This window comes from Trachypithecus francoisi, unplaced genomic scaffold (assembly GCF_009764315.1).
Source record: "Trachypithecus francoisi isolate TF-2019V2 unplaced genomic scaffold, Tfra_2.0 Lachesis_group12, whole genome shotgun sequence".
In the NCBI taxonomy this organism is placed as follows: domain Eukaryota; kingdom Metazoa; phylum Chordata; class Mammalia; order Primates; family Cercopithecidae; genus Trachypithecus; species Trachypithecus francoisi.
In genome coordinates, this window is record NW_022681457.1 from 37,660,844 (window position 1) to 37,676,683 (window position 15,840).

General features: G+C 35.2%; 1 protein-coding gene across 1 annotated transcript in view; it reads left to right on the forward strand.

Moving 5' to 3' along the window:
* MSH4 (mutS homolog 4) overlaps positions 1-11,865 on the forward strand; it is a 127,525-nt gene extending 115,660 nt beyond the window's left edge. Inside the window, 1 exon segment of the mRNA XM_033225331.1 lies at positions 11,030-11,865. Coding sequence (XP_033081222.1) covers positions 11,030-11,221 — 192 coding nt within the window. The 3' untranslated portion in view covers positions 11,222-11,865.
* Positions 11,866-15,840: the final 3,975 nt, after the last annotated feature.

The window sequence follows — 15,840 nt, forward strand, 5'->3', positions numbered from 1 at the left end:
GTGTTGCAGCAAATGTGGGAATATAAACATCTCTTTGATATACTTATTTTCTTTCTTTTGGATAGATGCCCAGCAGTAGGACTGCTGGATCATATGATAGTGCTATTTTTAGTTTTTTGAGAACCCTCCATACTATTTTTCGTAGTGGCAATACTAATTTACATTCTCATCAACAGTGTATGCACATTCCCCTTTCTCTATCCTCACCAACATTTGTTAATTGTCTGTCTTTTGGATAAAAGCCATTTTAACTAGGTGAGGTGATATCTCATTGTGGTTTTAATATGTATTTCCTTAATGACTGATGATGTTGAACGTTTTTTCATATATCTGTTGGCTATATGTTTGTTTTGTTTTTTAACTTCTTTTATTTCACTTATGTTGTTCCCTCTGCTAAGAATTTCATTCCTCTTCCTCCATCTACCTCATCCATATAATTTTTATTTAACATTTTTACCTAGCTCAGATGTGAACTTCCCCCAAGAAACTTCCCTGCGTTTTTTTCCAGTGGAGCAATGAACTCATGTCTTCTTCTTAAGGGCCTCTTTTCACAACAACTATGATGTAGTTGCAATAATATACTCACATTGCCTATTTTTGTTTATTTTTATTTTACTTTATTTTAGATTGAGGGGGTACATGTGCTTGCTTGTTACATAGGTATATTGCATACTGATGGGAGTTGGGCTCCTAGTGTACCCAATAGCCAAATAGTGAGCATTGTACCCAATAGATAGTTTTTAACCCTTGCCACCTCCCACCTTTCCCCTTTTTGTCCCCAGTGACAGTTATTTCCATCTGTGTACCCACTGTTTAGCTCTCACTTACAAGTGAGAACATGCAGTATTTGGTTTTCTGTTTCTGAGTTAGTTCATTTAGGATAATGGCCTCCAACTCCATCTATGTTTCTGTGAAGGACATGATTTCATTCTTGTTTATGGCTATATAGTGTTCCATGGTTTTCTTTATGCAGTCAACTATTGATGAGTGTTTAAGTTGGTTTCATAACTGTGCTATTCTGAATAGTGCTGTGATGAACTAGGTACAGGTGTTATATATGTGTATATTTATATAGTTCTTTTAGTTCTTTGAGAAATCTCCATAAGGTTGAACTAATTTGCATTCCCACCACCTGTTGGTTATTTGTATGTCTTCTTTTGAGAAATGTCTATTCAGATGTTTTGCCAATTTTTTAATTGGGTTTATTTGGTGGGATTTTTTTGCTATTGAGTTGAGTTCCTTAGATGTTTTGGTTATTATTTGTTTGTTATTATTTTGCTTATTTGGTTGTTGGAAGGAGAGCTTGAAAATATTTCCTCCCCTTCTGTAGGCTGTCTCTTCACTTTGTTAAGTTTTTTTTGCTATGCAGAAGCTTTTTAACATAATGTAATTTTATGTCTATTTTTGCTTTTGTTGCCTGCACTTTTGAGGTTTTACCCAAAAAGTCTTTGCCCACATTAATATCCTAAAGCATTTCCCAATGTTTTCTTCAAGTAGTTTCATAGTTTCAGGTCTTACATTTAAGTCCTTAATTCTTTTAGATTAGATTTTTATATTTGGTAAGAAATATGAGTCTGCCTTCATTCTTCTGTATATAGTTATCTATTTTTCCCAGCACTGTTTATTGAAGAGACTGTCTTCTTGGTGTCTTGTTGAAAATGAGTTGACTGTAAATGCTTGGAGTTATTTCTGGATTCTCTATTATGTTCCATTTTTCAATGTGTCTGTTTTTATGCCAGGACTCTGCTGTTTTGGTTACTATGGCTTTATAGTATATTTTGAAGTCAGATAGTATGATGTTTCCAGGTCTTTCTTTTTGTTCAGGGTTGCTTTGACTATTTGAAGTATTTTGTGGTTCCATATAAATTTTAGGATTTTTTTCCACTTCTGTGAAGAATGTCTGTGTTACTTTGATAGGGATTGTGTTGAATCTATAGATTACTTTGAATAGTGTTGACATTTTAGCAGTATTTATTCTTCCAATCTGCGAACACATTTTAGCAATATTTATTCTTCCAATCCATAAATGGGATTTCTTTTTGTGTTTTTTCAGTTTATTTATTATTGACATATACAAATATCACTGATTTTTATGTTTTTAGTGGAGTCTTTAGGGTTTTCTAAGTATAATATATCATCTGCAAAAAGGATATTTTGACTTCTTCCTTTCCAGTTTGGATGCCCTTTGTTTCTTTTTCTTGCTTAATTGCTCTGGCTAGGACATCCAGTACTATGTTGAATAAAAGTGGTGAAAGTGGGTGTCCTTGTTTTGTTCCAGAAGTTAAAGGAAAGACTTTCAATTTTTACTCCCATAGTATGATTTTGTTGTGGGTTTGTAATGTATGTCCCTTATTATTTTGAGGTGTGTTCCTTCTACACCCAGTTTGTTGAAAGTTTTTGTCGTAAAAGAATGTTGAATCTTGTCAAATGCTTTTTCAGCATCTATTGAATTGATCATATGGTTTTTGTCCTTGATTCTGTTAATATAACATATCCTATTTATTGATTTGCATATGTTATATCATTCTGGCATCCCTGGGATGAATTCCATGTAATCATGGTAAATGATCTTTTCAATATGTTGTTGTATTTGGTTTGCTAGTATTTTGTTGAGCTCTTCATTATGTTTAGTAGGAATATTGGCATGTAGTTTTCTTTTTTTGTTATTTCATAGTCTGGTTTTGATATTAGGGTAATACTAACCTCATAGAATGAGTTTGGAAGTATTCCCTCCTCTGTAGTTAATTGAAATAATTTGAGTAGACTTGGCATTCATTCCTCTTTAAAAATATCTGGTATAATTCAGCAGTGAAGTCATCAGGTACTGGCTTTTCTTCTCTTTTTCTTTTCTTCTTTCTTTTTCTTTTCTTTTCTTCTTCTTTCCTTCTTTCCTTTTTTTCTTTTCTTTGCTTTTTTTTTTTTTTTTTTTTTTTTTTTTTACAGGATCTTGCTCTGTTGCCTAGACTGGAGTGTGGTGGTGCAATCCCAGCCCACTGCTTACTTGACCTCCTGGCTCAAGCAATCCTCTTACCTCAGCCTTCCAAATAGCTGAGACCACAGTAAACACCACCACATCTGGCTAATTTTTAATTTTTTTTTTTTTTCAGAGATGGGGGTCTCCTTATATTGTGGGGTTTTCTTTGATGGGAGATTTTTTATTATTACTTCAATGGCATTATTCATTATAGGTCTATTCTTGTTTTCTATTTCTTCATGCTTCAATCCTGGTAAGTTGTATGTCTCCAGGAATTTCTTTCTTTCTTTTAGGTTTTCCAATTTGTTGGCATATAGTTGTTTACAACAGTCTCTAATGATCCTTTGTACTTCTGTGGTATCAATTGTTATGTCTCCTTTTACATTTCTGATTTTATTTGGGTCTTCTCTCTTTTTAGTTGGTCTAGCTAAAGATTTGTTTGTCTTTTGTATTTATTTTAGTTTCAACTTCATTTATTTCTGCTTTGATCTCTATTATTTCTTTTCTTCTACCAATTTTAGGTTTGGCTTATTTTTGCTTTCCCAGGTTTGAGAAGTACTTCATTAGGTATTTTCTTTTTTTTTTGGAAATGTTTCTACATTTTTGTTGTAAGTGTTTATTGCTATAAACATTTCTCTTAGCAATATGTTGCTGTATGTCATAGATTTTAGTATGTTGTGTATTTTTTTAAGAAGTTTAAAATTTTTCTTTTTAATATCTTTATTGACCCATTGATTGTTCAGAGGCATGTTATTTATTTTCCATGTGTTTATATAGTTTCCAAAAGTTCATTCTGTTATTGATTTTTAGTTTTATTCCATTGTGGAATAAAATATACTTCATATGATTTCAGCGTTTATGAATTTATTGACACTTGCTTTGTGGCCTAATGTATTGTTTATCCTGGAGAATGTTTCATGTGATGATGAGAAGAATTTGTTTTCTGCAGCAGTTGGATGGAATGTTCTGCAAATGTCAGTGAGGTCCAAGCAGTCTAGAGTGTAGTTTAACTTCAGTGCTTAATTGTTGATTTTCTGTTTGGATGATCTGGCCATTACTGAGAATGGAATGTTGAAGACCCATACTAGTATTGTATTGCAGTCTATATCTCTCTGTATGTCTATGAATTTTTGCTTTATATATTTGGATGGTCCAGTGTTAGGTGAATATATATTTATAATTGTTATGTCCTCTTGCTGAATTGACCCCTTTATTATTATAGAATAACATTCTTTGTCTCTTTTTACAGTCTTTGAGTTGAAATCTGTCTTATCTGATATAAACATAGCTACTCTTGATCCTTTTTGGTTTTTATTTATCTGGAATATCTTCTTCCATCCCTTTACTTTAATCTAGTATGACTTTATAGGTGAAGTGAGTTTCTAGTTAGCAGCATATAGTTAGGTCTTGTTTTATTATTTTTATTTTTTTTTTCAGGCAGAGTTTTGCTCTGTCATCCAGGCTGGAGTACAGTGGCTTGATCTCAGTTCACTGCAACCTCCACCCCCAGGTTCAAGCGGTTCTTCTGCCTCAGCCTCCCAAGTAGTTGGGATTACAGGCACCTGCCTGTACACCCGGCTAATTTTTGTATTTCTAGTAGAGACAGGGTTTCACCATGTTTTCCACGCTGTTCTTGAACTCCTGTAGGTCTTGTTTTTTAAATCCATTTAGGCATTCTTTTGTGTTTTAATTGGAGAATTTAGGACATTTACATTCAATACTATTACTGATAAAGACTTACTACTACCATTTTGTTACTTGTTATCTGGCTGTTTAGTAAGTGCTCTCTTTCTTTCTTCCTTTTTGATTAAGTAATTTTTTCTGGTAGTATATTTTAATTCATTGCTTTATATTTTTAATATATATTATAGGTTTTTAATTTATTATTATCATGAGGCTTATAAAATATCTTATAGCTATAACACATTATTTTAAACAGATAACTACTTAGTTTTGACCATAGCGAGAAGAAAAGTAACAAACAATGGAAAAACTAAAACACTCTGTACTTTAACTTCATTCCCCTGACATTTCGATTTTTTCTTGTCTCTGTTTACACCTTCTTATGTTGTCTATTTCTTTAAAGGTTTCTGTAGTTACCATTTTTATAAATGTATCTTTTTCTTTTTCTTTTTTTTTTGAGATGGAGTCTCACTCTCTTGCCCAGGCTGGAGAGCAGTGACTCTATCTTGGCTCACTGCAAGCTCCGCCTCCCAGGTTAACACCATTCTCCTGCCTCAGCCTCCTGAGTAGCTGGGACTTCAGGTGCCTGCCACCATACCGGGCTAATAAATGTGTCTTATAGTCTTTATGTTAGAGATATGAGTAGATTACACATCACATTTATAGTATTAGAGTATTCTGAATTTAAGTACTTACATTTACCAGTGAGTTTCATACCTTCAAGTTTGTTTGTTTGTCTTTTGCATGTTAGCATTCTTTACTTTCAGATTTAAGAGCTCCCTTTTAACATTTCTTATTATATGGGTCTAGTAATGATGCATTTCCTCAGCTTTTGTTAGTCTGGAAAAGACTTTTTCTCTCCTTCACGTTTGAAGGAAAGTTTTGCTAGGTATAGTATTCTCAGTTTGCAGCTTTTTTCCCTCAACACTTTGAATCTGTTGTTCCACTCCCTCCTGATCTATATGGTTTTTATTGAGAGGTCTGTTGCCAGACGAATTGGACCTGCTTTATATGTTATTTGCTTCTTTTCTCTTGCTGCTTTTAGGATTCTCTTTGTCCTTGACCTTTGAGAGTTTGATTATTTTATCATTTGAGTTGTCTTATTTGGGATGAATATATTTGGTGTTCTGTGACTCTTATACCTGGATATTAACATATTTCTCTCGGTTTAATAGGTTTCCCATTATTATTATTTCTTTAAATAGGCATTCTACTCTTTGCTCTTTCTCAATTATCTCTTGAACATCAGTGAATTTTAGATTTGTTTGTTCAAGGTGTATATATATATCTGTGTGTTTGTGTGTGTGTATCTCTTTCAGGCTCTCTTTATTCCTTTCATTCTGTTTTTGTGTGTGTGTGTTTTGTTTTGTTTTTTTTTCCCCCCCTCTGACTATATCTTGGCTTACTGCAACCTCCACTTCTTGGATTCAAGTATTTCTTGTGCCTCAGCTACCCAAGTAGCTGGAATTACAGGCATGTGCCGCCATGCCTGGCTAATTTTTTAGTGAGAGAGGGTTTCACCATGTTGGCCAGGCTGATCTCTAACTCCTAGGCTCAAGTGATCTGACTACCTCAGTCTCCCAAAGTGCTGATATTATAGTCATGAACTACCATTCCTGGCTCATCTCACTGATTCTTTCTTCTGCGTGATCCATTTCTTTTTTGGAGAGCCTCTGTACTTTTTTTCAGTTCAACAAATGTATTTCTCAGTTCCAGGGTTTCAAATCTGTTTGCCATTTGATTTTTTAAAACTTTCATCTGTTTTTTTTGTTGTTGTTTTCAGACAGAGTCTGGTTATGTCTCCCAGGCTGGAGTGCAGTGGTGCTATCTCAGCTCACTACAACCTCCGCCTCCTGGGTTCAAACAATTCTCCTGCCTCAGCCTCCTGTGTAGCTGGGATAAGAGGCGCACACCACCATGCCTGGCTAATTTTTCTATTTTTAGTAGAGATGGGGTTTCATTGTGTTGGCCAGGTGGGTCTCAAACTCCTGACCTCAAATGATCTGCCCACCTTGGCCTTCCAAAGTATTGGGATTACAGGTGTGAGCCAATGTGCCCGGCCAAACTTTAATCTCTTTATTAAATTTCTCTGATAAATTTATCAATTGTTTTTTCTGTGCTGTTTTGGAGTTCATTAATTTCCTTAAAACTGCTATTTTGAATTCTTGATCTGAGAGCTCACGTATCACCGTCTCATCATGGTGTTGATCACCAGCTGCTTGTTTTGTTCATGTGGGGAGGTCGTAGTTTCCTGTTTGCTGTTGTTCCTTGTGGACACATATCTATGTTTTTGCAATGAAGGATTAGTTTATCTTCACTATCTCACTTGTTGAACTTTCTAGGTTGTATGCTTGCTTGGAGGTTCTTTGCAATTGTCTGATTCCCCTTAATCTTAGATTGTTGCCTCATTTTCAGCACTAGATGGCACCTTAAGCCCAGAATTTCCTCAGCTCTGGCAAATGTTTGCAGTACTGCCCATCTCACATGGTAGCGTTCTTAGAGGGGATACCTCAGTTGTGTGGAAAGGCTGGCTAGGAGTTTATACCCAGATGACCTGTGACATCTACTTCCTCTAGCATGGTGCTGCTGAACAGCCACACTGATTTGGTGTCTCCTTTGACTGAAATGAAGAGTAGTTTTACAGGCTGGAGTTTCTAATTCCACTCCCCTCTTTGTCTCTAGCTGCCCTCAGGCGGTTTTCTCCCTCCAGGTACTAGTGGTACTTCTTGTGGGTTTAGGCAGGAATGATTTTTCTGCAAGGGAACCCAAGATGGTGGGGAAGATGGCTATTCACCTCAATCTCACTTTTGCCAAAATAGAACAAAAGAGACTGGGAGGAATTTTCTATGCATGATGCCTGGCAGATTGCGGCAGGGGCATTGCAGATAGAGAGCTTTCTTTCTTGTTATTGTCTGCTCAGAGTTTCTCACTTCTCTGTGTCCCAGTTATCATTTCAGCCTCAGATTTGGCTTCTCAGATGTTGCTGGTGTTAATCTGTGCTCTGGATATTTGCTTTTGGTTCTCTGTGGGGAGAGCAAAGGCAGATTGCTTTTACTCTGCCATTTTGTTAATATCCAGAACTGTATTTTTTTTCTTTTGTTTAATTATATACTTTAAGTTCTGGGATACACGTGCAGAACATGCAGGTTTGCTACATAGGTATACATGTGCCATGGTGGTTTGCGGCACCCATCAACCCATCATCTAGGTTTTAAGCCCTGCATGCATTAGATATTTGTCCTAATGCTATCCCTCCCTTTACCCCCCCATCCCCCAACAGGCCATGGTATGTGATGAGAATTGTATTTTTTTTCTTCTTTTTATTTATTATTTAGCTTCGTTTGCAATAACTCTTTTGAAACAGTTTCACTCTTCCTGAACTCTCAATCACCTCACTCTCTACAGATAATATGCCTCCTACTTTTTAACAAATTTGAGGTCATCTTGATGAGTTCTTGAACCTTCCCTCCTTCAAAATTTTGTTTTGAATATTTCTGTTTCTCTACCATCTCTCTTCCATCTTATCTCAGAGGAAGAGACTGACTTTCAGACAAAAGGTTAACTTTTCTACCATTTAAAAAAAAAACTCCACTAAGGTATTACTTCTCAGTTTATTCTCTTTTGCATCTTTAATATTTTAGTCACAGGCTTTTCCTTTCTCTATGGGTATGCTTAGATTTCTCCCTACAATTCTGACTGTTTACTTTTGAAACTATTATTTCATTTTCTTTTTACTGCAAATTTATCAAAAGTTTACTTCTTTCATTTCTCAAGTTTACACTGAGTCTTATTGTCATCACTCTACCTAAAATTTTCTCTTAAATACCAATTTGTTATAAAATTCTTTGTCCTTCTTTTCACTTCTGATCTTCCATGATCTCTCTATAGCACTTGACACCACCCTTGTTTTCTCTTTTCTTAATTCTGCCCTCTCTTGGCTATATGGAATTATTCTCTCCTGGATGTTTTCATTCTCCTACCTGTTTGATTACTTCTGTCCCTTCTTCACTAGTACTTTTTCTTTTCTTTTTTTTTTGAAACAAGGTCTCACTATGTTGCCCAGGCTGGTTTTGAACAAACTTCTGGGCTCAAGCATTCCACCCACCTCTTCCTCCAAAAGTACTGGGATTACAGGCATGAACCACTGCACCCAGGCATCATCATTACTTTTTCTTATTCATCATCATTACTTTTTCTTATTCCACTTACAAGTTTCTATTCCACTTAAAAGTTTTTATTCCACTTAAAACTTACAAGTGTTTATTCCACTTAAAAGTTTCTAAGATTTTTGCCCTTGTTTCCTTTCTTTTTAAAATCTGCACTTGGTGATCTCATCTTTTCTCACAGCATCCGTCATCATTTCTGTTCAACTCTGAATCTATACATTTTTCTCCATATTTCCCCTTCATATCTTAATCTATGTTTAAAAGTCAAAGTTAAATTTATCATCTTCTAAAAAAAAATTCTCTTATCTCTTCACCTTTAAGTCTCTCAATGACCCACCAAAGTCATATATGGATCCTTCCTCTTAATCACCTGTCCTTAGGACTATGCAGTAAGTTCTCTCTCTTTTTCAATCTATTTTATACACTTCTACCAGATTGTCTCCTAATGCATGGTTTTTATTATGTAGTTTGCCTACTCAGAAACTTTTAATGATTTCTTACGAAGTAAAGTTGAACTCCTTTGTCTAGTGTAAAAAGTCCTCTGTAATTCTCAAAATATATTTTAGAATTACCTGCATTAGAATTGTCTGAGATACAGGGTCCCATACTAGATTGTCAGGGATCTCCTGTGGCTCAGGGATTTGCCTTCTTAACCAGTGTTTATGTGATTGTAAACCTTGTTGGCTTCTGCTTTATGATTTTCCTTTGTTTTCTACACCAAGCTTACATTTCTATCACTCAGTTTCACATAATCTACATTTCTGCAATTTCAATCTTGTAAATTAAATTACTTGTCATTACTACATTGAATTACTTGCCATTTCATGATATTGACCTGATTGTGTACCAGGCTTTCAAATGTACCTGCTCTAACTCTTTCCTCTGTGGAATAACCTCTCATCTAAACTCTTTTATCTATCAGGATTCATTCCAATAGTCCATCCTATTCAAGCTTTTCTTGGCCTGAGCTGGAAGTGAGTTTCCCTTCCTCTGAGTATTTTGTGGCTGTTTTATGGGACTTTTTATAATTACCATAATCAGTTACTTATAAACAAGCCTTTTGTTTTTTTAACCATTAAGACTGTAAGCTCCTTGAGTTCTGTAATCATGTAAGGTTTACATTTTTGTATCCCCCATAGATATATAAACATAAGCTTAGAGGCCTGGAACACAGATTATAGTAGATATTCAATAACTTTTTTAAAATAATAGACTAATTGGTAACTGATCAGTGTACCAAATAGATAGATGGGTGAATATATGATAATCTTATTCTACCTCATAAAATCTTACTCATTTTTCCTATAGTGAAAAATCAAAAAAGATCTGGAGTTGCTTGCTATTATGAGTTGAAGGGATTATATTTCAGGGAAACTCGCTAAGAGTTAAGATTTAAAAGTTAAGCTTAAAAATGCTGATTCCTCTATCTAGTTCAGGCAAAGAGGTGAAATGAGAATTTTCTAGGTATATTTGCAGTCCTGAAGTTCTATTCAAGACCAAGTATCTAAAGGACTTCTACATTCCTGTTTTAAATATTATTTCTTGGGTATCCTAAAGTTTAGTTTATTAAAAATTAAGGCATAATTTTAAATAGCTATTCATATTATTTGTTTTTAAAATGTAATTTATCCCTCAGGCAGTATTTTCTCTTAGACTCCAGCAGTTTCTATATATGTACTCTTTTTAGGGGCAAGCAATTTTCTGATGACTCATTCTGTGTGCCAGTTTATCTGTTGGGGAATTAAAGTAAGGAGATATCAGAATAGTACTCTTTGGCATCATTTAAAAGTAGCAATGAGCAATGCTGTTTTCCCACACCTTTTTAATGAGAAAGTGTTTGTAGAACTTATCTCTGGTGGGTTTTCTATTACTTTTTGGTATTATGTTGAGAAATCTGACCTATTTAGCAGAATTTTTTTCATTGACAAGTAATTTTCAAGAACATAAGATCTGTGATAAAGTAGCAGATACTCAGAAGAAATTATATTCTTTCAAATACAATATTTCTTTTATTTCTTCTTGCATATTCTTTCCTTGTTGGAGGAAACTGATTTATTCAAAGGAATTAGTTAACCCTTGAGTTCCATATGTCTATGGAAGGAGATAGAATATTGCCAACATGTGGTTTAAATAAAAATTATGGTATTCATATATACACACACACACACACACACATATATATATATATTTTTTTTTTCAATGACAGCAAAACCAAAGGAGCACCCCTGAGATGGAAAGACAGAGAGCTGTGTACCATCTAGCCACTAGGCTTGTCCAAACTGCTCGAAACTCTCAATTGGATCCAGACAGTTTACGAATATATTTAAGTAACCTCAAGAAGAAGTACAAAGAAGATTTTCCCAGGACTGAACAAGTTCCAGGAAAGACTGAAGAATAATAACAATTCTAATGTAATAATATATCTTAATTCAAGGAACCTAGAATTTATTTTTCTTCTCAGAGATAAGGAAAATAATATTTTCCAAATTTCATATTTTAACTGAAAATGACATTATATTAACAGCACAATTGTCATCTATATATTCTACATGAAAAATATTTATTGTAACTTAAATGAGAACTACTTAAAGGAATGGTTTTTATGTTAGGAAAAAATACAATATACCACTTTTTTCTCACAAAAATTCACATTATTAAGACCTAAGTTTATTTATACTTACAAGTTCTAGTTTAAAATATTATTGTAAACACCCTAGTTTAATAAACACCTTTCTTTTTAGGTCTGGAAACTTTTTTGAGCTTTTCTTTCACATTCTATTCTGAAGTAATAATGCCCTATAACTCAACAGTTTATTAATCAGTACTCCCACATTCCAACACTGGAGGGTTCTGAAGTTCATCAGAGTAATTTTGGAATCACTCTGCTAAGTGAGTGATCTCAGCATAAAGGCCTAACATAGACAAGTTATTCTTTTCTTGGGCAACTAAATGTCTGGAATTCAAGGTATACATTTGAATTATTTATTTAGTAAGCTACAGTATTCATAGTAATTTGACCCCCCAATATTATTCACAGACCACTTAGGGCCATATTTTATTCTATAACAATTAATATTAATGTTTGTTGACTTTAACAGCATTCTAAGTAACTATTAGTAGTCAAGTATATTGAAAAAGTTATAATTTAAATGATACACATATTATTTTGGAAAAGTAAATGTAAATTATTGTTTGTTTGACATTCAATTCAATATATATTAAATGTCTTGTTAGATTACTTATATTCCCTATTGTCATGTTTTAGAAAAACTATCACAATATTTATATTTGACTATTAGCTATGTTTTAATTCACAGCCTCTGAAATGAATTCTATTTTGTGTGGTCATTTCTTTTTCTTTATTTTTTTTTTTCTTTTTGAGACAGAGTCTCACTCTTGTCCCCCAGACTGGAGTGCAATGGTGCGATCTCGACTCACTGCAACCTCCACTTCCCTGCTTCAAGCGATTCTATTGCATTAGCCTCCTGAGTAGCTGGGACTACAGGCACTCACCACCATGACTGGCTTATTTTTGTATTTTTTGGTAGATACAAGGTTTCATAATGTTGGCCAGGCTAGTCTCGAACTCCTGACCTCAGGTGATCCACCTGCCTCGGCCTCCCAAAGTAGTGGGATTACAGATGTGAGCCACTGCGCCTGGCCTTGTGTGGTCATTTCTTTTTCTTTTTTTTTTTTTTTTTTTGAGACGGAGTCTTGCTCTGTCGCCCAGGCTGGAGTGCAGTGGCCGGATCTCGGCTCACTGCAAGCTCCGCCTGCCGGGTTCACGCCATTCTCCTGCCTCGGCCTCCCGCCTAGCTGGGACTACAGGCACCCGCCACCTTGCCCGGCAATTTTTTTTTGTATTTTTTTAGTAGAGACGGGTTTCACCATGTTAACCAGGATGATCTTGATCTCCTGACCTCGTGATCCGCCCGTCTCGGCCTCCCAAAGTGCTGGGATTACAGGCTTGAGCCACCGCGCCAGGCCTATATGGTCATTTCTAAAGGCAGTTAGGTAATTTAGGTTTGTGGCAAACTTCAAGAAGACACTGAGGAGGAAAAGGCATGGCAGATTGGGGTGGCAGGAAAGAAAGAGAGGAAAGCAATAAAAGGTGGAAAGGGAGTAGGCAGTGAGGAAAAAAACATGGAAGCAGAGACGAGTGCAACATATCAAATATGCTGAATATCATTATCTCAAATACATTCACTTCTTTTTAGATTTAACCTCAATGTGAAATTCCACCAAAGTTTTAAGACATTTTTCATCAATTAAAGCTTTTGATGCAAAAACTGCAGCCAAATGATTAATGTCTTTTATTTTAGAATTGAGATACTGAAATAAAAACAGGTTTATATCTTCTTTAAATTAAATTACTTTTTCTTAAACCATTTGTGTGTAGCAGAAACATACAGAAAACCAAATCAAATAAAGATATAATTATTATGTCATGGTACTATAAAATGAAGGTGAATACTAGGGAGACAATCCATTTCTTAATTTTAAGATCGATTTGCTCTACTCGTTTGTTCCTCTTTGCCTTTGCCTTTTTCTAATATTATAGATCATTATCTCATAATCCAGTCTTTCAAGGTAAATGCCCATAATGTGTTAGCAAACTCCTTTAATTTCCACCATAAAGCCATTATTTTAGCCTGTTCCACTTTTCTCCTCACAGGACAAAATCCTACATAAGATAGTCTTTTTCAAGTTTAGGGGTAAAATATGTGGGGGGTGGAGAAGAAACAGCTTATTCTCATGCCTAGGAAGTAATGCATTTATTTTTACATTTACATTCAATAAAATTAAATTTTTTGGTGTATGGTCCTATAAATTTTAGTACATTTATGGATTCACGTAACCACCAGCAAAATCAGGGTATGGAACAGTTCCATCACCCCAAAAGACTTCCTTGGTGCTGTTCCTTTGTAGTCAAATCTTTCCCTGACCCTTAACTTTAACCCAGCAATCACAGGCCTGTTTTCTTTCCCTATAGTTTTGTTTTTTCCCAGAATGTCCAACAAATGAAATCCATATAGCATGTAACCTTTTGAGACTGGCTTCTTTTGCATAATGCATTTGAAATGTATACGTGTTGCTGTGCCTTTTTATTGCTGACAAGTATTTCATTGTTTATATGTGCCAGAGTTTGTCATTCTTTCATTCGTTGAGGGACATTTGGGTTTTTAGTTCTCAGTGATTATGAATAAAGCTACCATAAACCTTCCTATACAGGGTTTTTTTGGGAGCATAAGTTTTCATTTATCTAGATTAAATAGGAGTAAAATAGCTGTGTCATATGTTAAGTGTATGTTTTATTTCATAAGAAGCTGCCAGTCTTTTCCAGAGTGACTATACCACTTTTCTTTCTCATCAGCTATGTGTGAGTTCCAGTTGCTCCTTATGTTGACTAGTACTTGGTATTGTCCGCTTTCTTTTATTTTTTTAATTGAGCCATTTTAATAGGTGTGCAGTGAGTAATGCTTTTCAAAAAATGTTTAAAGCTATTCTGATAATGTTTTTAGCCAGCAGTGATGTTTTATTTCTCTTTTTTCTGTTTTTTAACTACTTTTAGCCTCTCTGAAAGCACATTTTAAGATCTGTTCCTTCAAGCAAAACTTTTAGAGTATTACTTTTAGAAATCTATAAAACAAATCTAATTCAATAAATATTTTCTATGAACCAGGCAACATATTAGGTGTTAGAGGTACAAGAGATAGGGCATTTGACTTTGAGAACCTTGGGTGTAATAAAGAGAAAAAAACACATATATTAGGATTGGAGCACCATGTGATAAGTGCCATAATAGAGGAATGGTTAAAGTACTGGAACCAAGAGTATGTAATGTTTGTTGGTCAAAGGGAATTTAAAGGATAAAATATATTGGGTTTTTAGGAAGGAAAAGGCATTTTAGATAGATCAGCATATGTGTAAGTAAAGATATGTGAAGCAGTAAGCAGCTTAGTTTAGCTAGAGGATACAATGCATAATGAAGCTAGGTGCTTTCTATCAGTTTCTCCTATAAACCACTGTAGAGTTTTAAGGCATGTTTGCCCTTGGGGGATTGGCAAGGGATGGTGGTAGTAGTGATGGTGGTAGAACATGATTAGATTTGCATCTTAATAAGATCATCTGGGTGTTAGCATGAATGATTTTGAAAGGGGCAATTGAAACCAGAGTCAAGGAGACCAAATAGTTTAAGAGACTATTTTAGTAGAGTTGATGAGGGTTAAAGGTAGAAATGATGGGAATGGGACAGATGCGTGTGGGAGGAGAGAAGAGTTGAGTGGGCAGAGTGACTGATGAGGGAGAGAAGACATTGATTTGAAAGATATCATGTCTTTTGAGGGAATATGGTTGGAGCTGGAGGTCATTATCCTCAGCAAATTAATACAGGAACAGAAAACCAAACACCGCATGTTCTCACTTATAAGTGGGATCTAAATGATGAGAGCACATGGACACATGGAGGGGAACAACACACACCAGGGCCTGGCAGAGGGTGGAGACGGAAAAGGGAGGGCATCAGGAAGAACAGCTAATGGATGCTGGTCTTAATACTTAGGTGATGGGATGACCTGTGCAGCAAACCACCATGGCACACATTTACCTGTGTAACAAACCTGCACATCCTGCACATGTACCCCTGAACTTAAAAAAAAAAGACAAAAATGTTTTAAATGTGAAAACAATAAAAAAGATATGTTCAAGTGCTAACCCTCAGTACCTCAGAATGTGATGTTTGGAAATGGGATTATTATGAATGTAATCAGATAAGACATGACAGCTGTCCTTATAAGACCACATGAAGACAGAGGGGAACACCATATGAAGACAAAGGATTGAAGTGATGCAGCTACAGGCCAAGGAAGGGAAACCACCAGAAGCTAGAATGAGGTAAGGAAGAATTCTCATAAAAGCTTTAGAGGGAGGAGGGCCCTGGTGACACCTTGATTTTGGACTTGTAGGATTCACAACTGTGAGATGAGAAATAAAGTACCCAGTGTGTGGCACTTTGTT